The sequence below is a fragment of the Pagrus major genome, chromosome 20 (assembly GCF_040436345.1).
Source record: "Pagrus major chromosome 20, Pma_NU_1.0".
Lineage (NCBI taxonomy): Eukaryota > Metazoa > Chordata > Actinopteri > Spariformes > Sparidae > Pagrus > Pagrus major.
In genome coordinates, this window is record NC_133234.1 from 24,695,360 (window position 1) to 24,722,348 (window position 26,989).

General features: G+C 44.1%; 1 protein-coding gene across 1 annotated transcript in view; it reads right to left on the bottom strand.

Annotated features, from left to right (window-relative positions):
* The window catches only part of sdk2b (sidekick cell adhesion molecule 2b), a 283,107-nt gene that overhangs the window by 11,096 nt on the left and 245,022 nt on the right, over nucleotides 1-26,989 (bottom strand). The window contains exons 19-42 of the mRNA XM_073489748.1: nucleotides 26,002-26,197; nucleotides 25,482-25,580; nucleotides 23,234-23,425; nucleotides 20,739-20,860; nucleotides 19,838-19,947; nucleotides 18,441-18,591; nucleotides 18,099-18,336; nucleotides 16,575-16,690; nucleotides 16,141-16,429; nucleotides 14,897-15,091; nucleotides 14,135-14,336; nucleotides 13,581-13,684; nucleotides 12,191-12,261; nucleotides 11,498-11,630; nucleotides 10,600-10,656; nucleotides 9,982-10,083; nucleotides 9,161-9,276; nucleotides 8,555-8,741; nucleotides 7,002-7,139; nucleotides 6,430-6,639; nucleotides 6,214-6,339; nucleotides 4,716-4,880; nucleotides 4,477-4,617; nucleotides 1,950-2,088 (exon numbers count right to left, since the gene is read on the bottom strand). Of these exons, the coding sequence (XP_073345849.1) occupies nucleotides 1,950-2,088; nucleotides 4,477-4,617; nucleotides 4,716-4,880; nucleotides 6,214-6,339; nucleotides 6,430-6,639; nucleotides 7,002-7,139; nucleotides 8,555-8,741; nucleotides 9,161-9,276; nucleotides 9,982-10,083; nucleotides 10,600-10,656; nucleotides 11,498-11,630; nucleotides 12,191-12,261; nucleotides 13,581-13,684; nucleotides 14,135-14,336; nucleotides 14,897-15,091; nucleotides 16,141-16,429; nucleotides 16,575-16,690; nucleotides 18,099-18,336; nucleotides 18,441-18,591; nucleotides 19,838-19,947; nucleotides 20,739-20,860; nucleotides 23,234-23,425; nucleotides 25,482-25,580; nucleotides 26,002-26,197 (3,599 nt within the window). The remainder of the gene's footprint in view (nucleotides 1-1,949; nucleotides 2,089-4,476; nucleotides 4,618-4,715; nucleotides 4,881-6,213; nucleotides 6,340-6,429; nucleotides 6,640-7,001; nucleotides 7,140-8,554; nucleotides 8,742-9,160; nucleotides 9,277-9,981; nucleotides 10,084-10,599; nucleotides 10,657-11,497; nucleotides 11,631-12,190; nucleotides 12,262-13,580; nucleotides 13,685-14,134; nucleotides 14,337-14,896; nucleotides 15,092-16,140; nucleotides 16,430-16,574; nucleotides 16,691-18,098; nucleotides 18,337-18,440; nucleotides 18,592-19,837; nucleotides 19,948-20,738; nucleotides 20,861-23,233; nucleotides 23,426-25,481; nucleotides 25,581-26,001; nucleotides 26,198-26,989) is intronic.

Consider the following 26,989-nt stretch of genomic DNA (forward strand, 5'->3'; position numbering starts at 1 on the left):
CTGACATGGAGGCCACTGACTCAAGTCTCTCTTTTAAATTCAGTCCCACTGAAATGTTTAAACGTTGCTTGAAAGACGATGCATGGAAAAATATTTTGCATCATGACATGGCGCCAGAAAAAGGGGGTGAGTCGATGAAAACCTGTAACAGCAGCGTCATTTGACCCGGGAATGAATGCAGAGTGTTCGTGTTTGTTGGTTTGTGAGCAGGATGGAACAAAAACCACCGTGCAGATTTCCACGAAACTTGGATGAGGGACAGGTCTCAGTCCAGATCGGACCCCATTAACTTTTGGTGTGGATCCGGATAAAGGGGCGGATCCGGGAAATTTTTCTCACTTTTTTTACCATTGCCAGAAAGGATGTTTTTCAACATATTTGCTAATTTCTCAGGGAATAATGCATGGAACTTGATGAAAAAAAAAAGTATATTTTTTATATTTAGGTGGCCGAGCACAAAAGAGGACTGTTAGGCTTTGGCAGAGGTATGCGCTCTACTGAGTTCCATTCTACTTTGGAATAAGGTGTTTACATCTCCAATTAAACGCATTAACTCAAAAAAAACATCTCAAGCGAGGAAATTTGCTAAATTGAGGAAGTTTTGTTAAATTATTCTATTTCCAAAAACCTTTTCTGATATGAAACTATGAAAATGTGCATAAAAAATAAATAGATGGAAACACAGTTATTGTTAAAAGCATCTCTGCATTAATTTTAACCTCCTTGCACTGCTAAAAAGGCATATTGACAATTTAAGTAGCCACGGATTAAGTTGTCGGTCACCAGAAGTGAACTTCATTGACTTCCCAGTGATGCTGATTGAGTTTACTGTCATGCGTATCGGCCCCTGTCGTTAAACTCTGGACAAACAGAAGAAAATCTCCATCTAAAAATCAAGCGTAAATGGCATCGGGCTGCCTGACACCGCTTCTGAATTAGAGTGAACACAGTGGGATTACGAACGTGTTTGATTTCTGATCCTGCTACCAGACAGAGGACTTCATCCCGTCTTTGGTATTCTGAGCCCGGAGATCAAGATGTGGCATTAATCTATAATCGGAGGCTCAGGTGTTGGGATTTGGGCTCCTCCGCTACGGGCTGAGTTCAAAGACGGGCTGATTCTGAGAGTGCATCTGTGCATTCTTCCACTCGCAGCCTCCCCCCCCCCCCCACACACACACACACCTTTGAGCAGGAGACATAATAGGAAGCTGCCTGGAAGCGCCTCAAAGACCCGGACCTGCTTTGATCTGTCCTCGAGGCCACGCTCACATGCACACATACAAATGCACGAAAAAACGCATCACACATTCTCATACACAAAACAATGTACTTTCCTCACCATATGGCCGTGCAGACTGCACACATGGAGGAGGCTAATTCCTCTCAGAGTGCACCTGTCTCCTTCAGAATGCTATAATATCCTTATGGAATACAGTCACCGCTGACAAACTGCCATGAAAACCTTTCATCTATACTCGGCACGACTGCAGCTGCCTCTTAATCCACCTCTTACAGGTACTAATGATCTAATGCAAAGTGTACAGTCGGATCCGAAGTCGGACTTCTAACTCCCTGCAGTGTTCTTAGTGCAGGTGTCAGTCAGAGTGATTGGCTTTAAACAAGGTCATGGTCTCAGCATGCTGCACGTCTTACAGCCAGAACTCGGTGAAATACAGAAGCTCATTAAAAGAGAAACCGGTGAGTCAGTTCATATGCAGCTTTTAAACAGCAGAAAGGGTGCGTTTAAGTCCAAGTCATCGGGTGGTTGAGTGGTTTTTTTTTTCTTCTGAAAATGTTTTCAGGCATGAGGTTATGTTTCCATGGATAACCCAATTATTTCACCATATGCTTGTTCAATTTCTGACATTAAATTAAGCTCCTAGTTTAGAAAAATCATCCGCACTTTTAATATTGTGGTTTAAAAGCTGTCGGAGTGGATCACTGACCTGGTGTAGACGCCGTTCTTCCGGCAGAAAGAGTTTTTCACGGACAGTCGTCGGTTGTTGAGCTCCAGAGCCGGGAAGCGGCCCTCGTCCAGGCTCACCATGTCTCCGTGGGTCAGGGCGTTGCAGTTGGAGTTGTTACCTGGACACACGTACAGAGACACTGTGTGACCACAGGCCAGACGGACAGCATCAGGATCAGTGACTTGATCAGCGAGAGAGTGAAGTGAACAAAATGAGGGTATAAAGAATGAAAAGTAGACAAACGATATTAAATAGTTATGTTGTTAAAAAAAACAAACATGGATCGATGAACCAGATTAAGAGAAATGATGAATGAGTGAATAGTAGAGATGTTGTTATGTCTTCTGGGACACGTCTCAAGCCCCTGGGAGTCCAACTCTTCATCAGGAAATCACATGTCCAACACGTCTTTCAGCTCTTAAATTGCTGACCAATAAAACTTCATGACACGTGAACATTTTAACTTCAAAGCTTTAACTTCAGGATGTGCAGAAATCTCATATCTCCTGAGTTAGCATGCTAAGCAGCTAGCCTGTCCCAGCCCAAAGCTCCTGTGCAACCAGTGTAAACACCAACACTCCCCTGGTTCCTGAGCTCCTCGTCCAGGCTGCTAGCAGCAAGGCTAACTGAGCTAACTAGCTAATGGCAGCTACAGCTGACAGCAGTTATGCTGGCCCCATAGTTTTGAAAAATAACAGCTTTCAACTTTAAAGTAAATTAAGTCCAAGTAAAATCTCAAGTTCAGGTTTGTGACTTGAAGTGATATAGATAGATCAATACCACAAAACTTATGCAGCTGGAGCCAGCAAGTAGTTAGCTTAGCTTAGCATTGAGACTTGAAACAGGGGGAATAGCTAGCCTGGAGTGTTTACTATATGAGTTTTACACTAAAAGTGCGTCTATATGCTGTTTTCTCCCCCCAGAATGTGGGTAAATCTTCAAAAAAATAGGCAATTTACTCCTTTCCCTTTGCCACTAGACGAGTTTACTTTTAAGTTTTTTTCCTGGCGTGTCACATTTGATGTCACGCACTGGAAAACAAGGACGCAGGAGTCCAGACACCTGCCAGCTTCCTTAACATCAATGCACATCACAGCATTGCGCCATAAAAGGGGCCGAAAATTGGAGTGTATACCCAGGTTCCACGTTTCTATCGCCGCCGATCGGAGCCGAAGTCTATAAATATTTGTTGACTACTGCAGAGTCACTGGACCTGGGACTGAATACAAATTGCAAACCTGTCCCGCTGAAGACAAAAGCCAGATGTTAGAGGGTTTTTTCCTCCTGTGTGAAAGAGGATTTAGTGAGTTTTAGAGGTGCTTGCAGGCGGATTTTGTCTCCCCCTGTTTTGCAGCTAACAGGCTGCGAGCTGCAGAATTACATTGAACTGACAGATATGAGAAGTCTTCTGATCTTCTTATCCAACTCTCAGCAGGAATGCGAATAAGCCCATTCCCCAAAAAAGATGAACTACTCCTTTTAGTCTGACTCAACTCCAAGTCTCAAGTGTTATGTCTACAGATTTGTTTCTTATAACCTCCGTCTACATAAAAACATGCACTGACAAAGAAGGGAGCTTCACAAATTCACGAGTACAACTGAACTCATAGACACGTATGTACAACATACTTCAGTATATGATAAATGAGGGTGCCTCTGTGTGTAAACACTGTGTGGATCACACATGACTAGGCAATAACACAACTATTTAGCCTCCCGAACTCCCAACTGTCCCTCGTGATCAATCAACCAGCTCACACTGTAAACTGAGAGTGACGGACTCGCCATGCTGCTGTATGGTAGATTAATGATCGGAGGGGCTGTTGCTTGCCCACGTTACAGGTTAAAAACACTTTAAGTCAACCTAAGACTTATGGGGGGAACCGCAAGCGAGGGCCGGGACCTCCGCGGTTGCTCCGGGGCTACTCGAGGTCAATTGGTGGTTACGCAAACACACAGAAAAAGAAGAAAAATCCGCTGGGTAGGTCCAGTGGCCGGGGCCAGATTCCTAGAGGGGGATATGGAGGCTTTGAGAGCGTCTTTGTGTTGGAGTGAGAAGGAGCCTCTTGTTTTTCCTCTGTCAGTCAGAGAGATGGGCAGTGACCCGCAGGGACCCCCCCTCCCCTCCCCTGCCTGGCAGCTAAACAGCCATGGCAGAAGTGCTGAGCTGAGGGAAATACCCGCTGATGTCAGGGCTGCAATGAATGAACAAGTATGCCCCCTACTCCTGCTTCCCTGCCTCTCTGCCTTTTGTTCCCCCTGCAACTCAGTCAATTATCCGATTCATTCAAAATCAGATTTCACCACTCTCTCAAAAAAGTTAACTCCAAGTTCACCGCTCGGTATTTGAATAAACCACAAATCATTAAATCCTCCCTCATTAGGTGTTACTATTTTATAAGAAAAAGTCAAGTCATCAGATTCTTCACCCTCCATGCCACCGGGGGCGGGCAGAGTACATTTTATAACAAATGCTCCATTTAACTGGGCAATGGTGTGCACTCACCTGACTCCGACTTCTTGGCGTACTTCTTGCTCTGTCCTCTGATAATGAGGATGAAAACCAGCAGCAGGATGAAGATGAGCCCGACCAAAGCCACCACGACCAGGAACCACCACTCCTCGTAGAAAGGCGCCACTTTTTGGGCTGGACGAAAAAAACAGAAAATTGAGAATTCGTGGATGTTAAAAAAAGTTTCTGTGATGGCTGAATAACTCTACTTCAACAAACACACGAAAGCTCACCAGATATAGAAGGAGAGTTTGGACTCGGGGTGCCGTAGCCGTAGTCGTTCACTCCGATCACCCTGAAGTCGTAACTGACCCCTTGCTTCAGGATATCCATGTTGAACGTGTGTGATGTCACTTCCTTGGGGATGTCCTTGATTAGGATATCCCACAATCCCTCATCTGTAATAAAAGTTGAAGTTGTAATTTTTTGGAGTGTGGGGGTCAGGGTGACCTTGTTAAACATCTTTGCAAACAGGTCGTTTGTTTGTTTGCTTGATATGCGGCTTCGGTCCGGCTGGCAGCTCTCAGAGTAATTCATAATTCCTACAAATATTACACAATCCATCAGTTTCACTGCTGCCGTAAAATTTACAGCAACTAAATCTACATCATAAATTGTGACGCAGCCGTATTTCAAAATGAAGCAATATTATATTATATGGCTCGCTGTTCGCTTTGGAAAATCCTGCCAGAGAGCGTTTATTACACACAGCGCTGCTTGTAAACATCAATGCAAAGTTTGACTCTTCTGATGGGGTCCGCGCACATAAACAAGCCTCAACAGGGTTCATCGGTCATGTTTCTGAACTTTTTGCAAAAGTTAGAAAAGCTGATGTAACTCGAGTCAAAGACAAAAAGACAACTCATCATGTTATATGATACTGCAGAGAGTTCTGGCTCTCAGCGTATGAATAAGAGAAAGGGGGGAGGGGAGATTTGTGAGGGTATCACTTTTTTGCAGGAGATCTTAAAAGATTTAAGGGTTGTTCAACTTGATTGTCCAAATGCCGCGTTAAAAACCTTAATGGAGAGGCAGATTCTGAATGATCTGTACACATGTCTAACCCTAACCCTAAAACCTGAATAATATCGACATATCGCAAATTTCCTAACTGGCTCAATGCTACAATAACAAGGCCTAATTTAGAATATTACAACCGAATATGCTGTTTGCATGACCCATATCAAATTTGGGATGGGGTGCCACAGGAATGAGTTTTAAAACACGGAAATAAGTTAAGAAGTACGTTTTTTACATGTCTTTAAAAAGGCGGTTGCTAATACGTGGCTAAATGAGACTACAGAAGTTGTCAGGGACTCGTCTACTCGATAGTCCGTCTTTACAGGCCGACGTCAGTTGTCGAGGGAACCGGTCTTGTGGAATATTAACGTGCAGGTAAACAGAGTCAGCACTACTAATCATCCAAATCCAGCACTAAGCACCCCACTCAGTTTTTTACCCGCATGCCTCCCTGTGAGTCGCCTCCCATCCATCACCACCTCAACCCTGCCAGGGCCTGTCAATCACACCTGCAACCTGATACCAATTGTCTCAACTGCAGCGCCAGGATCAATAACCCATTAAAATAGCAGTGACACAGACACCGGGGCGGCAGATGTTGACACTTTACACCACTTTCCTTTAGCAAACTATCAGGGGAGCTAACATAAGGTGAGCTTTACGACTTCACGACTAATGTGGAGATCATCCGGACGGGTCTGGGGCACACACCTGACGGTCTGGCCTCGATCACGTAGCGCGTGATGGGAGCGCGCCCCGGGTCCCCGCTGGTCCAGTGGATGGTCAGGGCCGAACCGTAGCGTGTGATAAAGGGCTCTCCGGGGGGTCCTGGGGCTCCTGAGGAAGGATAACAACAAAGTGTTGAAACAAAGCATTTAAAACGAAGACTCAGAAACACTTTCATAACACACACATCACAGCCGTTACCATCTCCGGGGCCGGTGGTGATGTTGGCCTCCACCTCGGGCCCGTAGATGAAGGTCTTGGCCCGGATGCGGAAGTTGTAGGTGATGCCCTCGGCCAGGTCTTTGAGCTTCAGCCAGAGGGGGCCGCTCCCCTTCACATCCACCGTCACTGTCTTACTGACGCCTGGGGGGGAGGGGGAGTGAAGACAGTCGGCACAGGCCACTGAGGACTCTAGACAAACAAACCACATTTAGAGCAGGTCTTACACAGGCCAGGCAGTGAGGGAGCACGCTCGACACACACACATACACACATATACAAGCAGAAATGGAATTAGTAGAGGGAAATATGTTTCACATCTTGGTACTGAAGATGTGTAAAAGAAGCTGTTATAGTCAAGGTGATGGTTAGCTTATAGCCCAGGAAAAATGCACACCACAAGATGTATTTATCTAAAACAAAAGTCAAATAATAAACATGTTTTAGTTGGATATCCTAAAGGATCTTGTCGTGTGCATGAAGCTTTTTTAGAGAAGCCAGCAGCCATTTTATAGCAGATAATAAATGTAAACGAGTAAGAATGAGAGCTTTACCATCCACCGGTGTGCAGGGTTCATAGACCAGACGGTAGCCCTCAATTATGCCATTAGGGAAGGTGGGCTCGCCCCAGGACACGTTGACAGAGGTGGTGGTCAGCTCGCTGAAGTGGATGAAACTGGGAGCGCTGGGAGCTGGAGGACACAGAGGTCAAAGGTCAGAAGACGGATGGGAAATTGTCAATAAACTATGAGAGCATGAGGGGTGTCTGAGGTTTTCCACTGACAAATGTGTGCAGAGGTTGTGTGGAAAGACATGAAAACTAACACTTTATGTATAATATATATCATAACCATCATTATTAAATAGGGTTAATCTGTTGAGGCGACCCCCTGCAGGCAAAGCTGACATTTTTGACATCTTTTATTTATAGGTTTTCTTTGTGTTTGGAAACAATCAGCAACTAAACTGCTGTAACTTTTCTCACTACAGTTCTGGAAACTGCAGTTAAGTTACTATTCACGCAGCCCGATATCATAAATCACAATTTGCCTCAAGGGGCACAGCATAGCTCAGCATACAGCACCCTCTGCCCTTCACTCCCCCCCAGAAAGTCCTTTTAACAAGTGTGAAAGAAACCTCAGGAGGAGCAGTGAGGGAGTGAAGGCTCTCCCAAGACAGACAGAAAAGTGTATATACAATCATTATGGCAAAATGTAGCTTGTAAAGCAAGGACATGAGGTCGAGCAGGAGTTGAGACGCTCTCAAAAGACAAAGCTCCTTTGTCTTAAAGGATGGCATAACTATCTCCACAGTGCTCCTCCTCCTCCTCCACCCCCTCCTTCCAGCTTGTCATCTGCTTCCTCCTCTTACGACAGTGACCCGCGAGGGAAGCCAAGAAGCTGTGGATGTCTTGTTTGTCTTCCCTTTTTACTGGGCCAAGTTATGAGATCAGAAATGCACCAAAAATGTAAATGTAATGGCCTCTTTCACACAGGGGTTTGAGAAGCAAAGAAAGGAATTGAGACAGAGAGGGAAAGAAGCAAACAAACAAACAAACTAAGAAAGAAAGAAAGTAAGAAAGGGGCATGGTGTGTAGACGTAGCGTGCCTCGTTCAGAGCATTTCCATACCATCCACTTTTCAGACAAAACAGGAGATTCAGCAAATGAGTTCGGAGCGGGTTTGCTGATTAGGAACTTATGCTCAGTGTGTGGTTCCGCTAACATCGTTTGGCATGCTGACAGCAACGATTAGCATCATCCTCGCAACAAATTCTTTCCTCATGGGTGACTCATCCACTTTGAGAAAAACTCTGAGGCTTTCTCCAAACTAACATCAGCACCAGCACCACCACCGGCGCATAAATATGACAAATGAACAAACACGGCTGCACGGGCTTCTCATCTATCTGCTTTAGTCATGTCTTCCTGTTAACTCATTTGTCTTCGGCTTGTCTTCTTTTCCTCGGCGCCTCTCCATCATGTGTTCATTACGTGCAGAAATATTTGTTTTACGATATTGCTTGATTGCAGCAGTCCTGACTGTCGCACTCAGTCACGGCGGGTACAGAATTTGCATATTTATTGGTGTCTGGCGGTGAGGCGTACCTGCTTGCTGAGTGCGTCCCCTCGTCGGCGGGCTGCGGGGTCCGTCCCCAGCCGCGTTGAAGGGGGCCACGCTGATCATGTAGGTGGTGTAGCCGGTCAGGTTCTTCAGCTTCACCCCTCCTTCGGGCATGAACAGAGTCCGCAGCCGCTCCGTCTCGTTCTTTCGCTGGAACTCCCAGAAGTAAACCTGCGTGGAATAAGAGAGGCATAAATAGATATTAATGTTCTTCCACAGACGCTGTTGAGGGAATACAGCTACCTCTGCTTCGATAAAACTCAGTCCTATTTCAGAATCCCTTAAGGGAAGAGCACTTTCATTTTATTCCCTGTAAATGTTTTCTTAAGCAGCAGAGAAAACCTTTCACTGAAAGGCCCCTCTGGAAAACAGCGCTCGCTAAAAGTGTAAAAATGTGCCTTTAATGGTGATTAACCGCAAATGGATGTAGTCGCTTGTAAACAACAGAAACATTTAGATGCTTATATAAAGATGAAAACAGAAGAGGATGTTGTCTTATTAAGGAGGAGACCCATAATCATGTTGCTCCTATCTCGCTGTGGCACTCAACAGTGTTTGCTGGAGAGTTTTTAGAAAAGTGTGACTCTGACCTTGTAGCCCTGGATGTCTCCGTTCTGTGCGTCCACCGGAGGAGGCTCCCACGTCACGTCCAGCTGGGTGGCTGTTGCAGACTGGATGGCCACGTTCTGAGGCGGGGCTGTCGGCACTGTTGGAGGCCGTCACACATTAAAACACAACCACTTTTTTATGCATTTTTAAGTGTTGGTTTGAGCTTCTGGTGTCACCATAATACTGACATTAGAGCTGCAGCTGTTTAGTAGATTAGTCGATAAGACAATCAGTCGCTTGGGCAGAAAAAAACCTCAATCAATGAATTGTTTGAGTAATTTTTCAATCAGTAAATGAAGAGTCTTTGTGTTTAAGATTGTTGGTTGAAGAAAAGAAGCAATCTGAAGACGTCAGCCTGAGCTCTCGGAAAATAGTGACGAGCACTTTTATCGATTTTTTTGACATTTCATAAACTGATGATTAATCGATTGTGCAAATAATCTGCAGATTTTTAAGCCATAATCTTCACTGTAGCTGCTAGGCTAGAAGTGTTAGCGCTGACCCTGTCCTTTCAAATCAGTTTGGGATTACAGAGACTTGGATTCGGCTGGCAGAGCTGCCATCTTATGTTTTTTGTTCCCATCTACTTCAGTAGTTTCCTACTGTTCCTTTAATCAGTACTGAAAATAACCATTAGTTGCAGTTTTAGTAGACAGACAGCATTCTAGCTGTGAGCCAAAAAACCCTGAACTGTCCAGCCCTGGGATTTAAGAAAGACATATTACACCTGCATGCTTCTAACAGAGATAAGTTGTGTGTTGTATGAGACAGTGTTGATTTAAATGACAGGAAGCGTACGTACCTGCTTCTCCCACAAACACCTCCTGAGGCGGGCTGTTCGGCCCTTCTCCCACAGCGTTGTATACAGTCATGCGGATCTCATAGCGCTTGTGTTTACTCAGCTCTGCGGCAGAAGGAAACAAACAGATGTATAAAGTTAGGAGTTATGGATCTTTAACACCAAACTGTGAATTGTACCAACACCCCACTTTCATATCCACAAAGGTCATTGTCTCATTGGTGTCACACCAACAGTGCTCCTGGGAACTGAACACTTCTGCTGCACATAATAACGAGGGTACAGAAGAAATGTGTGGTGTTTATCCAAATAAACTCTGCACTGGACGGTGTTGGACTGTGCGAGCTCGTGTAATCGGTGTCCAAGATTTTTTGTACACAGAGTGCTTCTGTTTGGCCTCAGTAGAAGTGTTTGTACCGATGTGATGTGACTCTAAGCAGCCAAATGTTGTGCCAATTTGCTCGACACTCTGTACCTCCATTCGAGGCAGCGGGGCACTCGCGACATATGGTGAGATCCAACAGAAAGAAAAAAAAACCTAATTAGTTTGGGGCTTGAATCCTTGAGTACACATGTGCATGTGTGTGTTTATGTGTGAGACGGAGACATAACAAAACTTACTGTCCAACTCATACTGGTTCATGGTTGAATCACTCAGATTCCGGATGCTGTAGGGGGCTGAGAAGAGGAGAAAAGAGGAGAAAGGAGGGAGGTAGCGGAGAGACAATAGCATTAGTGTCCAAAGTATAATATTTTCCTTGTTCAGAAGGGCATCACTCCCGTCATAAAAAAAAACAACCCACACAATCACTGTGATCATGGCCTGAGTGAGCCCTGCAATGACTCGACAAGAGCAAAATTATAGGCTAAGTTACACAGAGCAATAGAAACACAGCGGCTCCTGAGTAAACCTAATAATAGCTTGCAGCTGATAGCTACTGATCACAAGATGAAATGTTTTGCTGTGAAGTGTCAAGACCAGCGGGCAGATCTCGGGAACAGAATAGGCCTGTGTGAAAGTTTTTCCCTCTGATGGAAATAATAGTGCTGCTGACACAGACAGACTGAGCACTAATCAAGTGTGACAGAGTCGCATTACTGAGGTAAAGCCAGCGGAGGAAAATGGCATATTTTTTTTCAATACAACACCGCTGAATGAATTCTGATGAGCCAAATTTCTGTCCTTGATTAATTTCTGGAGATGGGAATGGAGGACCAGAATCTCTGCAAGGCAGCCGTCTCCAGCTGATAGTAGCTCCTCAAAGGATGCTAATTGGTTCAACACCTCTGTGTTAGCACATAGCTTAAAGCCTGGTAAAGATGGATTTGCGATTTGCATCACATGATCTTGCAAATCCAGCTGTCAATCAATCAGGGAATCAATGAAGAATCCAACCGATGAGCAGAATCAATGCTCATCTCTGTTTATTTCTTTTAACTAACATTCCAACAGTTGTTTGCTATACTGCAAAATGTGTTTGTGTAAGGAAGCGACATGTTGGCTGCACTGATCGCTCACCGTTCAGCTCGGCCCAGGTGGACGCGCTGTTGATGTTGTGAACAGAATAACTGCGGAGGCGGTCGTACAGCAGCTCACGGTACCGGATCCGAAAGCCCAACAAGATTCCATTGATCTTCTCTTCGGAGGGGGGCTGTAAGGGGAAAAAAAACATGGGGAGCTCAGGTCTGATGTCTCTGCAGAACTGAGGTCCAGAAATAGCTTAAAGTACCGAGTGTGACCCAGTTTTCCAGTTTTAATGAGGTCATATAAATTGCTAATTTCACCTTTTACTCGTTTGTTTCTCGTGTCTGTAATTCCACTTCCTCACCCTGTGTTTTGTCTCTAACTTACCGTCACTGAAGAGACTTACAGTAAAAAAAGCTCATCCACAGGTGAGTCACACAGAGAAATCCCCCATGAGAGAGCAAAGCCAGAGGGAAGATGCAGGCAGAGGAAACAAGCACCTCTCTGTCCTTATAAACTCTACAAGTGTTCTCCATAAAAGTAAAACTGTGGCTGGGAGCCTCCTGTTTCTCCTCTTTATGACCTGTTAATTCAGGTGAGGGTGTGTGTAAAAAGTGTGTAGCATCCAGTCGGTAAGTACAGACCTTCTCCGTGCGCTGTCACGGTCTCTCATTAGAGGCCACTTTCTCAGACTTTCATGGATTTTTTTGCAAACAATGAAACATAAAACAAACTGCCTCCACTCACCTGCCAGCGGATCAGCACCGATGTTGTTGTGTGCGGCGTCACGGAGAGAATTGTGGGCGCTTCGTCGGGCGCTGGGGCAATAAAAGTGAGAAAAATGGGCTAAATTGAGCTGAAAATGTGCACAATTCAAGACGCTAAATCCTGAGCGTGTGCAGTGGCATTCATGGAGCATAAACACACAACGGCTGCGACACAACAGAACCATTGACAGATGAGTCAAAAATAGCAGTTCTGACAGAACATTCCTTTTTAGTCGGTTAAACAACCCGCTGGATGAACCTTGCCAAGGATTTTTATGCTGCTCTCTTGTCTCATGGTTACTGCAGATGGTGCACACATGACATCACCTGCTGCCTGTGCCAGCAGTGTCTGCTCCACTACAATGGGCTAATTCATGCAGACATCACAGTCTTTTCATGGCGATACAGAGGTGAGTGATGTTAATATCTAACCCTTTATGACATACACTCAATTGAAAACAGTAAAAAGAGAACATATTTAATGTTCATATTTTTGCACATATATGCATATTATGAATTGATGCAACTAAAGACCGGGACTAACATGTATATACACTGTAAGTAATTTAATTAGCATCTTATAAAGACTTAAAAGAGCCTTATTATTAACTTACACTTGTCACAAAGACCTTAAAATACAGAATATTTAATATCCCCAATTTTTTTGAACATGATGATGAATCACGACTTTGATCATTCGTTTTCAAAAAATGTTCATAATGAGTGCTAGAGCAGTCGGGTGCTTTTTACAGCCTGCCACCTACATTACCCACAATTAGCCACTGAGTGACATCACTAGAAGAAATCCACCATATTACGTGCAGCCTTCTCTGGCACCACAAAAGGCTGCATACTGTTAACAATTTGGTTGAATGACCCTTTAAACATACAGGACATTACTGAAGCATTTCATTTTGGGTGAATGGTTTGAATATTTTAGGAAATATGCTTATTCGTTGTCATGTGCAGGACTTTTCTTGGCCGCAGTGACTTCCTGAAGTCTTGTCAACACAGTGAGATTGCCGGGCAACCAGCGGACATGGCGAGAAGTCACTGCCTCCGCCCTGCACATAACTCCTCACCGAACCACAGCACATCGCTGCTACACTTGAATGGACCAAACAAACATACGTGAGCTTTAGAGGTGCTGGTGGGTCAGAACCACGCTCGCTGTGCCTCCATCTTTTCTAGTCTTTCTGCTAAAATAAGCCGATCTGCTGCTGGCTCTGACCTCATGTTTACCGTACAGAAATGGGAGGAGTATCGGTAAGAAAATCATATTTCCCAAAATGTCAAACTGCTGCTTAAAGATCAAGCTGCTTTTTTAAACTGTGAATGAGGAGGTTTCTTCTCATGATGACATCTCTTACCGTCCTGTAGAGTCGTGATGGCTTCGCTCTCCTCGCTGTACTCGCTGTCCCCGATGTCGTTAGTGGCTTTTACTCTGAACTGGTAGGACGTGAAGGGCTTCAGCCTGACGAGATAAGCACAGGAAAGCAACAACATCAACCTGGATGATAAACTACGCCGCTGGATCTTAAGCCTTTTTAAGTCACGGACATCAAAAGAGAAATGTAGTCTCACCGCTGGAGCTACATGTTTCTTTACAAGCCAACTACAAGGCGCACATTTCAACTAAACAGAGATCTTAATGCTGTCTGCTGCGTCGGCTGAACTTCTCTTTCAAAACCCTAAAATGTTTGTGACTCGTTTATACGGTTGTTTATGTCCTACAGCAGACTGTAATACCCTGGAAACATCCATATGAGGATATTGTTTATCTGCCAAGTATACAGGAGCCATGGGAATATTTAAGTGGAGACTGTGAGAAGATAAAGTGTTGTTTTATTTAGTATCATCCTCTACATCTAATGAGAACAAATAGAAAATCTGCTGTAAAACCCCCAAAGCTAGAAAGCACTACCTGGATACTATATAGGAGGAGGCCTCGTGGTTGACGGAGGCGGAGTGGACGGTCCAGTTGCTCTCAGGAAGCTCTCTGAGCTGCACTGTGTAGTAACGCACAGGCGACAGGCCGTCGCTGCCGGGCTCCCACGACAGCAACACCTGGCGGGCCTGGACGTCTTTCTGAGGAACCATGGGGCGGCTGGTGGGCTGGGGACGAGCTGGAGGGACGGACACACATAGGGACATCAGGTAACAGAGGTTTTTGGATGATGAGCTCTGAAAAGTTAGAGCTCACTCACATTTGCATGAGCTACGCTGCACAGACAAGGAAAAAAAAGAAAACTGTGCGACTCTGATGAATGAAAAGTAGCTGAGAAATAAAAGTTGCAGAGTAAACAATCCACAACATGCCTCGGGGGGAAGCAGATGGACTTATTCGTTTCTCACAACTGCATCAGAGCGCTTCCGATAAACACCCACAGGGCACAAACGCTTCTTTAGAAAACACATCTGCTAACTGGACTGTTCACTGGAAATGAACTGAGCGCAGAGTGAAGCTCAGCGCGGCTCTCCACCAGTTGTGTCATTACCGAGATCACACACCTGTGTCTGCTCTGGGGAAATGACTGTCACTGTGTTTCCTGTCTGCTTGTGGACTACAAATGATCCACTCAACACACAGCTTCACGTTGCAAAAACATATTCAAATTATTGTTGTTTATTCATCTGCTACGTATCCAGCACACTAATGTGTTAGTTGTAAAATCATCACTGTTACCTCTCTTCTCCGTGGTGACCACCAGAGCCTCGGCGGCCTCCCCCCAGCCCTTCCTCGTCTGCGCCGTGATGCGGAACACGTAGACGGACTCCGGCTTGAGGCTGGTCACCGTGTACTGGCGAGCGCTCGGGTTCAGGACATCCACTGTGGCTGCGTTGCTGTTGGTGGAGTTGAGGTGGTATGTGATCTGGTAGGCTGGAAGAGAAGGTGGTGACAAACAGCTGAATGGAGGTGTCATATGGAGCTGAGTGGTAAATTAAATCCGGGCTGGAAAAAAATGTGTTCTAGGTATTTAAAGCATTTGTTGTTTGCGTTGTTTTTCCTAACAATACGAAGAGAAAGCAAACTGTGCAACAAGCTGCTTCGTCTCCGCTGAAACGACTCCATTAGCATCTGCTCCTGCGACTGTGTGCGTCTGTCATAATGTACAGTTTAAAATAAATGATCCGACAGATGCATACTGAATCACACGCTCACAAGGAAATCCACAAATTATCTCACAGGAGAATCAAACTCTCTTCACAGCAGTGCTGCAGTATAACAAGATTTGATACTGTCCTGTCCATCAAGCTGAAAAACATACAACTACACCAGTATGTTGAGAGTCATCAGGAACTACACCAGTGGGTCTAATGCTACATAACACCTAAATAAAGGACCCTAAGAGTGCAGTATTTGGTAGTTTCCAGTTTAATAACTAATATTACTGCAAACAATATTGACATTTCTAGACTACATTCTAGATTTCCTAGCAAAATCCGATAAGTACTGTAAAAAATACTAGTTGAAAAGTAAGAAAACACTCAGAAAACAGTCCATATTGAGCACAAATTAATCTTGCACTGTACGAAAGAATATTGCATGTATTAAAGAGCGATTTGAGACTGTTAAAGGTGCAATAAGTAAGAACTGGTCACCTGTCCAATTCATACTCCAAACCAACAGGGGGCAGCATATGACAGAGAAACTACTAACTGCTGCTAACTGTTGCTAACTGTAGCTGCCATAATGAAATTAGCTCAGTTAGCCGTGTGGCAAGCAGTCTGGACTGCACTGGAGCATGCTATGCTATCTTCAGTAGATATCTCTGCAAGTCAGAAACTGACACACGTCCCGTTACCTACGATACAGCACTACCATGACCTGGATGACTGAGAACCTTCATCAACTTCTATAAATTCGGTTGATCATTTTTTAATGTTGTATCAATGTTCAATCTACTAGTTGACCAGCTGGTTACTAACCAAGTATAATGCCATTAGGCTGCGAGGGCGACTGCCAGATAAGCCGCACTGAGGTGGTCCGCACTTCGGGGAACAGGATGCCCACCGGAGGTCCCGGCACATCGTCCAAAGTCCTCTCCAGGATGGGCGGAGAACTGGGCCGCCCATCTCCGATCCTCGTGAAGGCCAGAACTTGGATCTCAAAGAGCACGTATTTCCCCAAACCGGTCAGCTGGACACTGTGCGTGGCGTTCCCCTCCACCGTCCAGAAGTGGACTGCACTGTCAGAGTCCTTCTCCTTGTACACCACCTGATCCGGCCAGGAGATAAAGAGAAGTTAGGGGGAAAAAAGTGAAGCCTTTATTATCGTCACCCTGCTGCTTTGTATTCTTAGATCTCTAAAAACTAATTGGCTCTGTAAATAAATAGCGGATAAATGTAAAGCACAAATTGACCTTGTAGCCCAGAATGAGTCCGTTCCTGTCCGGCTCAGGAACTTCAAACCAGCGCACCAGGATGCTGCTGGAGGTGGTGGCGAAGGCAGACACGTTGGTGGGTCCGCAGGAGGGGACTGGAAAACAAAGAGAGCAGAGAGGAGGAAATATTACGCCTGCATTGTCTGCCATATATTCTGAAAAATGTATTCGTCATGCTCCCTGTGTGGATGTAGAAATGTAGAAGCGTTTTTATGTCATCTGCTACGGTTGTATTATTCCTGCTTGTGTTTGCACACAGCCTCCGATATCCTGGTAAACCCTCCAGGCCTGCTGAACAAAAAAAAAAAAAAAAAAAAACAAGACTCAAGAATAGGCCTTTTCTCTTCCTTGGCAGTCATCCCTGGACATATTGCGCTGATTCCAAAGAATCTGCTAGAGTGAGTGGAAAAAAAAAAAAAAAAGAGCACAGGAATTCCACATTTGAGTCCATGTGTTCTCAATTTCCTCAGACTCCTTCCATTCCTGACTGCCCAACGTCTGGTCAGCGAGGTGAAAGAAGAGGCGAGGAGGGAGAAGAAGTGTTTCTGCTTAAAAAGGGGTCTGCTGAAAAGACTCGCACATAAATCTGACACATGGCAGAGTGTAAACTGCAAGTGTTACTTCTAATATGATTAATGCTGTTGATACTCTGCACAGATGTTGTGAGAAATAGTCGATAGTAGGGCTGCAACCAACGGATTAAAGGATAAGTTCACCCAAAAATGAAAATTGGAAGTCATTTTCTACTCACCACCGTGCCGATGGAAATGTGGGTGAAATTTAAGACATCCACAAAATATTTCTGTGCGTTTTTTTTACACAGCTGAAGTTTTCACTGCAGCAGCTAAGCTCAAAGCGTTAGTGTGCATCGTGTCTGAAGTGGGTGCATGAGCTCGACCACACAGCGAGGTTGTAAATAATGTCCTTTCAAATCAATTTGGGATCTCGGGGGCTTCCGGAGACTTGGTTTATGCCAGACGAGCTGTATGGAGCCATTTCATGTTCTCTGTCATCACAATTTCCAAGAGCCATAAGAGACATCTTCAAATGACTTATCTGGTCCATCCAACAGTAACAAAACCCACAGACTTCTCATTCACCATCACATAAGACAAAGAAAAGCAGCAAATTCTCACGTTTCTGCTCGAAAAATGACTGAAATAATTAATTGATTATCAAAATAGTTGTTAATTAATTTTCCTTCAGTCGAGTAATCCATTAATCGACTAATTGTCGCAGCTCTGACAACACTGTGGTTTCTTTTTTTTGAGAAAGTCGATGAAAATGTGTTAATGGAAGTGTGTGTGTTGCTGTCGGCTTGTTTCAGGTGTAAAACAAACACCTCGGATAGAATGAATCCTCATTTCATTGTTGTTTCTTGACAACACACTTAGCAGCAACAAACAAAAGTGCTTTTGAGCAATTAAGCTCTTTACTTGAGGATCAATACGTGAAAGAAACTAGTGTTTTTTACTCAGGATGACAGATAAGGCGCTCACTCACCAGACTCCCTCGTCCTGCCTCGGACCGGCTGGCTCCAGGGACCCGTCCCGATACCATTGACAGCCTGGACCCTGACCTCGTACTCCGTCCACTCTTCCAGGTCCTCGATGGTAAACTCTCTCTCCAGACGGTCGCCGATGATGTGGATCAGAGCCCGGCCCTGTGAGCCGGCGCGGGAGTACTGAACCCTGTAGCCCACCTGCTCTGCATTCCCGTTGTATTCCCATTCAGGCAGAGGCTGAACATTGAGAGAGGGGATGTACAGAAAAAAGTGGGTCAAAAAAAGTCCGACTCCTAAGGTTGAGGAAGTTATGGATAATTCAGAAGCAGAGTCCTACTTACCATCCACCGTAACCAGAGGCTGGTCTCGCTAGCCGTGCGCAGGGTGACGTTGGCGGGGGCGATGTCAGGAGGAGCCGGCAGGGTCTGGATCTTCCTGGAGGGCTGGCTGGGGGGACTGACGCCCACTATGTTCACCTGACGCATGCGGAACCTGGTGTTTGGAGTAAAATATTAAAAATGCAACGTCTGCAAAAAGGATGTTTTTCTTTAAACAGAGCTCAGAATCTGGCAGTGAATTCCCAGCATTACTGGAGTACTTGCATCCTCTTACATAAGGCTTATTGCACTTGAACTGAGATCAGAGCATTGTGCTGCAGCCTGAATATGCAAAAAACGGAAACAAAATTTTGATCCAACAGAATCTCAAACTCTACTCAAATGTAAAGTGGCAGCGCTGATGCCGGGATGATGAGAACTGTATCTGTTGTAAGGTCTTCTGGGATTGGCTCTGTGAAATTTTCATCTCTGATATTGAATGTGATTATGGAAAACAAGCTGACTGCACCAGGATACAGATCATGCGTACGCTTGAAAAATAATTTAAAAATCACAATATCCATAACAAGCTTAGATCTGAATCAGAGGAGCAGAGAATAAGATAAGGCTCCTGGGAGATGCTGAAAGTAGCTGAGATGCTGAGATGCACATATACCTTATCTTATTCTGCACATTTTTATGTTATCTGGCTTTAGATCATACTGGAAAAACTTCTACATGTTCATCCTTAATACAACCATTCTGTTACTATAATAATGCACTGTGCTTTGTAAAAATTCTCTAATGAGTGTCTGACATGGTTTTTGGAGAAAAAAACTGTATAATTACCCCATTAAAAGGCATAAAATGGTTTGAAAACTGTCTAAATGCAGCTACACTGAGTCCAAGAAAATGTCCCTTAGGGGAATAATAAAGTATATCGTATCGTGTCGTATCGTATCGTATCGTATCGTATCGTATCTTGTATCGTATCGTATCTTGTCGTATCGTATATTTTTCATTTCTCAAGTTTAAGTGCTGGACACAAAGATGCTCCTACTTCCCTGTGAAGTCAGTTCTCAGTGTATATGCACTGAAGGCCTCGAGTTTTCCACATCACACTTGTGAATGCTGAATATTGGACCAGGATTGGCTTCAAAACTACTTGTGATGTCACAAATCATGCACGTAGGCCCGCTTCTTTAAATCTGATTTACAATGAGCACAGAGAAATTTTACACTTTTCAGCAACAGCCTTCTAGTGTCGATCTCAGCAAACACATCATCCTACACAGTGAAGTACAAACATTCAACTGACTGACTGGAGGGGGACTTTTACAACAAAAAACTGTGCCAGATGCAGCAGATACACATAAATGAAGACAGACATGTTGAAGGAGACATCGTTCCCAGAGGGTTACCTGTAAAAGGTGTATGGATTCAGCCCTGGCACCTCTAAGGAGCGTGCCTCAGGCTCGTTGGACACCTGGTGGACCATCACCCAGTCCTCAGTTTCTCCTATGACACCCACCTGAGGGCAAGACAACAGAGATCACAGCGAATTCAGTAGGTATCACAACAAACCTCTATATGTGAAGTAGTCAATGAGATCTGTATTCAATCTTGAAATCCTATTATGTCACCATCATAGGGAAGATGACCCAGATGGTTCCCACATCTTCTGAAACATCATATTCAAGGACTTTTTCAAGGACTTTAGAGCCTAATTCCCCCAAATTCTTTCCATTTTTTCACCTTCTCAGTTTATCATGAAATCTCATATGTGGACTCAAAAGTCAAAAGTACAAAAGTACAGATCTCCACTGGTCCAATCCTTCCCTTTTTATTGTCAGTCTCCCTCAGTAGTGATTTCTTTACAGCAATTCAACCGTGGAGGTCTGACTCAGGCATTCTCCCTAATCCGAGCTGCTGTTATTTGGTGTTTTCGGAGGCAGGTAACTGTAACAAACTTACCCACTGCAGCAGATATAAGACTTGTTTTTCTTTTCTGGGCGCTGTCCTCAGTTTTATGATAGAATATGACTGTTTGAAGATACATTCAAATTACTTGAAAGATTCCAGATGGTAATTTCATAATGAGAACTGGCAGGCTTTCATCAAAAAAACTCCACTTCTATTCTTTCACAGAAGAAAACAAATTCAAGCACTTTCAATGACCAATGTCCATTTATGTTGATTTTTTCTCTAAATTCACAACTTTTCAAGGATTTCAAGGACCTGCTGGAAGCCTCAATTACTCCAAACGCAGAGAGACTTGATTGGGAAAATTAGAAGTTCAGCTCTGGATTAAATCTGGCTCACCTGGGCCTCCACCTGCCAGCGAGAAATGGAGGTTTTGCCATCATAGCCTGGTTTGAACTGCAGGGTGACGGAGCGAGGGCCGATGTTGGAAATTGCCATGTTGGTGGGAGGACCAGGAAGCTCTGTGAAGGAGCAGAGAGGAAAGTTAGACAAAGAGAGAGGCAAGACTGAGGGACAAATAACTACTATAGGTGTATTTTGTCTGGCTGCCTCTCACACTGGGTGCTGTTGGTTTGTAGACTTTGCCTGGGAACAAATCTATCAACCACAGCACCCTCTTCTGGCCGCACAGATACCACACACAGGATAGTTCCTCAGCGATCTCAACTTATTTCTCTTTTCCCTTGTGCACCCAACTTCAGCTTAGACAGCGAGAGCAGATTAGATTTGGAAGAAGTCGCTCACACACAGTACACAGGCGGAGAACAAAGCCATGAATGTCAATTACACTGCAGTTATCTGGAGATACGATTCAATCTGATATCCTACTGTTTACACTTGAGCTGAGTAAACAATAAGGATGGATTATTCCCTGGGAAATCCTAGAAGGGGGAACAAATCTGAAAACGGGGGGATTCAAAGAACAGCGGGAGGGCATCTTCTGTGTATATGAATATCATTGTTGTGTATGTACGGATGTTTTCTGTTTCTATGTGCCTCTGTAGGTATATATGAGAATGTGCTTGTGCATAAAACAATTGATTCCTCATATATTTTCTCCCCCTCATGCTTCCCGCGAGACAAACATTAAACCTAGCATAACATATAGCTCCCATAAATCCTAGCTGAAGATATTAACTTTGCTATATTGGATACTAATATTAAAAAAGGGATATAATGACTTCCATGGGCACACTAAGCAATCTTTTTTTCCGAGATTGCTTAAATGCCGGTGTATTCAAACTTAATGAAATGCAGATTATACCTGCCGTAGTGAAATTACCATCTCTAAATCCTTTGCATGACTGATTATTGAGATGGCGTTTAGCTGGATTGTAATGGCACAGTTGGAGGCGCATAGGTGTATTCTTTACACATACACAATGAGAGTAATCACCATTCTGGGGACCATAACTGCTGCTCTGAAGCCTGCTCTCAATATAGCAGCCTGTCATTTCCCAGGTCTCACAGATGTACAGGCTCTGAATGCTGCTCTGGTAATTGACGCGAGCACTGTATTTCTATTACACAATTTTACAAATATGAAATCATTAAATGCTGAAATTGTCTTTAACGCTCTCGTGGGAGTTATTATTTTTTACGGATGTGGGGCAAACGTGCATGGGCTTTTTTTTCCCCCCTGTCCCAGCTGAGGTGGCTGGGGTCCGATTTCATTGTGTCTGGCGCCAGACAACATGGAGCGTGTTCACTGAGTTTAATGTGAAACAGTAAATATAGCAGGAAGGTAGGACGGTTCAGTAAAGGCCATCGTGGCTCAGGATAGAGACTTTAAAAATGTTAAGAGAAAGCCAGCTTTACAAATTGCAGATGTGGAGTTTGTTAAAGATGGCATTTAGGGGACAAAGAGGCTCCAATGAAAGACGACAATGGGGTGCATTATGGGAAACTTAGTGGTGACCGGTGTTTTTGGAGCTTGACCTACAAGGACATTAAAAATGCAGGATATCTAAGAAAAGAGTAAAGAGTCAAAAAAACTTTGATGTGTAACAACTTGATAATTAATGAAGCGTTGATGAGTAATTCCTGAATAACTGTGAATCAACATACAGAACACTTTTTTCATTAGTCCTTCTTGATTAACTACTAATTACTTATTCATAATTAATAATTATGATTGTGCACCTCCAAGTGAAACATAAAACAGAGCAGTTAACAAGTAAAGTCACTAATTAATAATGACCTAATCATTAGTTTTTTGTGCCTATTCAGGTAAAGTGTTACATAATACTGAGTAGTTACTGAGTTATTACTTACTAATTACTTAATCACTAGTTATTTATTTATTTATTTTTCTGTGCTTTATTATTATTTTACTTCCTCAAATTTTCATTTCTATATTATGTTGTGCAAATAATTTGCTTAGTAGCAATCAGGAAGCCTTGTACTATTTGCATATTTGGAATAAAATAATAATAATAATTTTAAAAAAGTTACTCTATTTGTGCACTACAGTGAAACACAATACTGAGTAGTTACCAAGTAGAGTCATTAATTACTAATTACTTAATCATTAGTTACTCTTCTCAACCTTTTGGAAGTGCAGTCCTCTCTGTAGCGCTCATTTGAGTGGAAAGTAATTAAAACTACTGAAAACGAATTCATTCAGAGTAATTGGGATGTTGTTTATGTAAAGATACGACAAGATTGTTGTTTACCAAGCACAAGTTTTGTTACAGCTCTGAAACTTCATTCACCTCTGAGATACTGAGGTGAAGGCAGAGCTGAATATTTCATGACTTGGGTAAATGACTGAATATGTTGTAATATGGCTGCACTAACCCGTCTGTAGCTGTGCTGATTGTTTGTTTACTGACCTGGTGGGACGCCGGAGGAGATGGTGGAGGAGGACAGCTGGCCCTGGCCTTTGGAGGTCATTCCCGCCACTTCTATGGTGTAGGTAGTGAGAGCGGTGAGCCCGGTGACTCTGTACTCTAAGGTGACATTCGGCAGGTAGTGGGTGACTCTGGTGTTCGTTCGGTTGTACTCCTCCCACGAAATCCTGTAACCTGAAGAGCGGCAGAGATGAGGGTTGTCAGCAACAGGCCGTGAATCCTCTCAGGGAGAATCCGACAGCAGTTTTTACGATAGCGACTCTCAGCTCGCATGCAAACGGGGCAAGCTAACAGAAATATTAAATTAACTTCATCAAAAATTGAATCAGCCTGTGATTATACCTCCCTGCACGCACACACATCCTCTTCCCGCTCGCGTCCACACACTCACACACGCGTGCTTACCCTCTCAAAGTTAATGCAATTTGCTCCTTGGCCAGCAGCTCTTTTCATGTGATTGCATAAGGCATTAGGCAGCATTTCTTGCCAAATCAATAATTTCACATGGCATGTCAGTGTTTGTCTCCTGGGAGAGTGCAGCGCATTTAAAATGTTTGGGAAAAAAACACTTTGCTCTATTGCTGCTAAATCTCAACCTTTGCAAACACTTGAATATTAATGTCACCGGCGGGCATTTGTTCTTTACTGAAGAATTAAGTGTGTAAACTGCGACAGAAGTATCAGTGGGCTCAGAGGGAAGATATCTGATGTGGACATTTTGAATGAAGGGATGAAGTCTTTAATTTGAACCATAGATGGACATATCAACATCCTGCACCAATTCTCATTCTGATATAGGAGAAAAACAACCATCTGGCTCGTTTGTATTTCATTAAACCAATCACAATCGTCTTGGGTGGTGCAAAGGCCAGGGTGCAGCAACATTGTCGGGGAGAACTTGTTTTGCATGTGAGGAGGCAGTCAAAATGGCTAAATTCCTCGCTAAAGACAAGGCGACAGCTGCTGGCTTGAGTTTGTTCGTACCTCGAACAACCAGCGAAGGGTTAGGTTTAGGTGCACAAGCCGGACTTATTAAGCTAGCTATCAGTTAGGGTCAGGGTTAGGGGCCTAAGCTGGATTTATTAGGGCATAAACTGGAACATAGGGGCAAGAAAAACCCTAAAACATTTGGTTTTAGCAGATAGTGAAGTAAAAAACATGTTGCCAGGCTGGCTTAAGAGGGACCTTGTCAAAGATGGTCCCCTGGATAGGAGGACACTGCCAGCCAGTGGTGTTATCTCAATGTTTTATACCCTTTTCCTTTCAAACCAGCATGCACCTCTCAAACATGATCCGGATCAGGATAATTCAAGCATGCAAGTTAGCTGAGAGGTTGTTGTCGCGTCCCTTAGCGAGGAAGAGTTTGAAAACGCTAACATGAAACAGTCGGCCAATGGCAGCGGCTCATACCAACAGTCCTGAGTCAGACTACTGTAAAGAGGAATCAACTTTTCATTTTTCAAAACAGGTAACAGCATCGTATACGTGACACTCTGCACAGATCATTCCACATGCATGAAGAGAGATGTTGTGTTGGTGTTCTGTAAAAAAAAACATCTAACGGACAGCCTCATGAGCAGAATATTACCAAAAGCTTCAGATCTCTTTCACCAATAGCTACAGAAACAGGTGAGATTTATCGTCTCCCTGAGGAGAAAATGCAACTTGGATGAAACTGAAAACAGTCCATGTTTTTTTGATGTTTTATTTCTCTTTATAGAATATGATGATTTAAAGGCTGTGCTTTTTTTTTGTTTTTCTCTTTGTAAAACGCCCTTCATCACTTCACGTCTTCATTATAAAAGAGTTGTGTTTTAGAAAAGGGAGCATTGCTTGTGACAGATTTTACTTTATTTGCAGAACTTGGGAAAGGAGACAGTGTTCTTTGTTTCCAACGTAATGTTTTATGTAAGAAGTTGTATTATTTTCTGACAAGTGTTGTCTCACTGCTGCATTGGTATACTTGGTGTCTTATAAGCTCATGAGGCCTGGGCAGTAGTTGGCAGATAAAATAAACAACAATTGAGTAAAGTAGCTGTCCTATGTGTGTACATGTACCGGGCTCGCTAAATGAGGTCGTTAAAAAGCAATGCACAACAAAAATCTTCCAATCTCAGTTCCGCCTCGGCGCTGCCACTTGTGAATGCTCTCTCTCAGCAGAGCGGACAAACTGTTTTCCTGTCTTTCTCTCCTCACTACGAGTATAATTTGGGACGTGAAGCGAATGTACCTGTGAGAACTCCGTTCTTCTCGCCGGGCTCGCTCCAGCTGACTTTGAGCGAGGTGTCCAGGATCTGCGTGAAGCTCAGGTGACCCACAGCACCGGGGGCTGGACAGGGACAAAATAAGAATAATGAGTAAGGCCAACGGGCAAACGAGGCAATCTGCATAAGGTATAAATTCACTGCTGATTAGCTGGCACGCTGGACTTTTTAGCCACAGCATTTGCATTTTAAAATATGTTTACAATAGAATCAGCAAAAAACAAGATAATTGCTTGCAAAACCGTCTGATGACAAGCTGAAGGAAATTAAGAGTTTTTTAAAAGCTTAACCAATAATCTCTAAGGGAACTAAGTCCCCAATTATGATGATCCTGGCTGGATGCAGAATATACTCAGTCATTAGCGCCTCTCTACAACTTCGTTCTGCATGAATAATAGATCTCGCCCGCAGGACGTGTTACTCTGAGACGCTCGTGTCCCCTCCGCCACCACAGGAGAGAAAACCGTGGAAGTAAAAGTCACTTACTGTCCTCGTGTGTCCTCAACGCTTTGGGCGGGCTGCGGGGGCCGTCACCGGGCGTGGTGAAACACAGCACGGAGGTGTAATACTCGGTGAACTTCTTCAGACCTGTCACATATCCCACGTGGACGCTGTCCTGGAAGTTCGGCCGCACCGTCACCATGGAAACGTCGTCGTCTTTGCCACGTTCCCAGGCGAGCAACTAAAAACAGACGAGCGGGTGTGAAGGAAATTAGCCAGACAGCCGAAAATAACGCAGCTACTTTCTATTCTCAGTAATAACTCTCACACATTTGTTCTCACAAAACTAACATTAGTGTCTCTCTCTGGTCGTCCTGAGACTCTCTGAGGGTTTTTTTTTGGCGTCACGGCTCTGCCAAATATATTTAGAAAGATGCCCTGAAGAGGTTTCGACTGGGAGAGGCAGAGAGAGGTAGGGCTCCAGAGATAGATACAATGCTGATGATTGGGGACAATATAGCATCTGCAAAATGGGATCTGGATTAGGGGACCGATTAGGTGCTTAGGTAATGAGTCCTGATGGCAGGTCTGTTGGGTTTGAGTTCCAGTTCCAGAGCGAGAGAGCTTGGAGGGAAAGTAAGAAGTTGGCAAGAGGATGTCAGAGGGAAAGATGCTCGACTGTCTGCCACTCTCCACCTCTCCCTGACATTCTTCCTCTTGCCCCACTTTTCCATCACCTTTCACACTCTGCAAACTCTCTTTATCTCACCGCTGCTTAAGTCTCTCCCTGGAGAAAAAATCTGGTATTTAAAATTCAGACTGGGTCTGTACAGTGACCCTCTCCCACCCAGCTGAGTGAGGCCCTGTGGAGCGCTGTTGAATAGACAGACAAAAACGAAGGGCAAAAAAAAAACCCAGTGACATAATTAAATCTCAACGGAGTCGACGGGAAAATAAAACTGCCGTATGGATGTGGCTTTATGATTCCCGGTGGGTTGGAGTACATTTGTTTCAATGAGGCATGTGTGAGAGA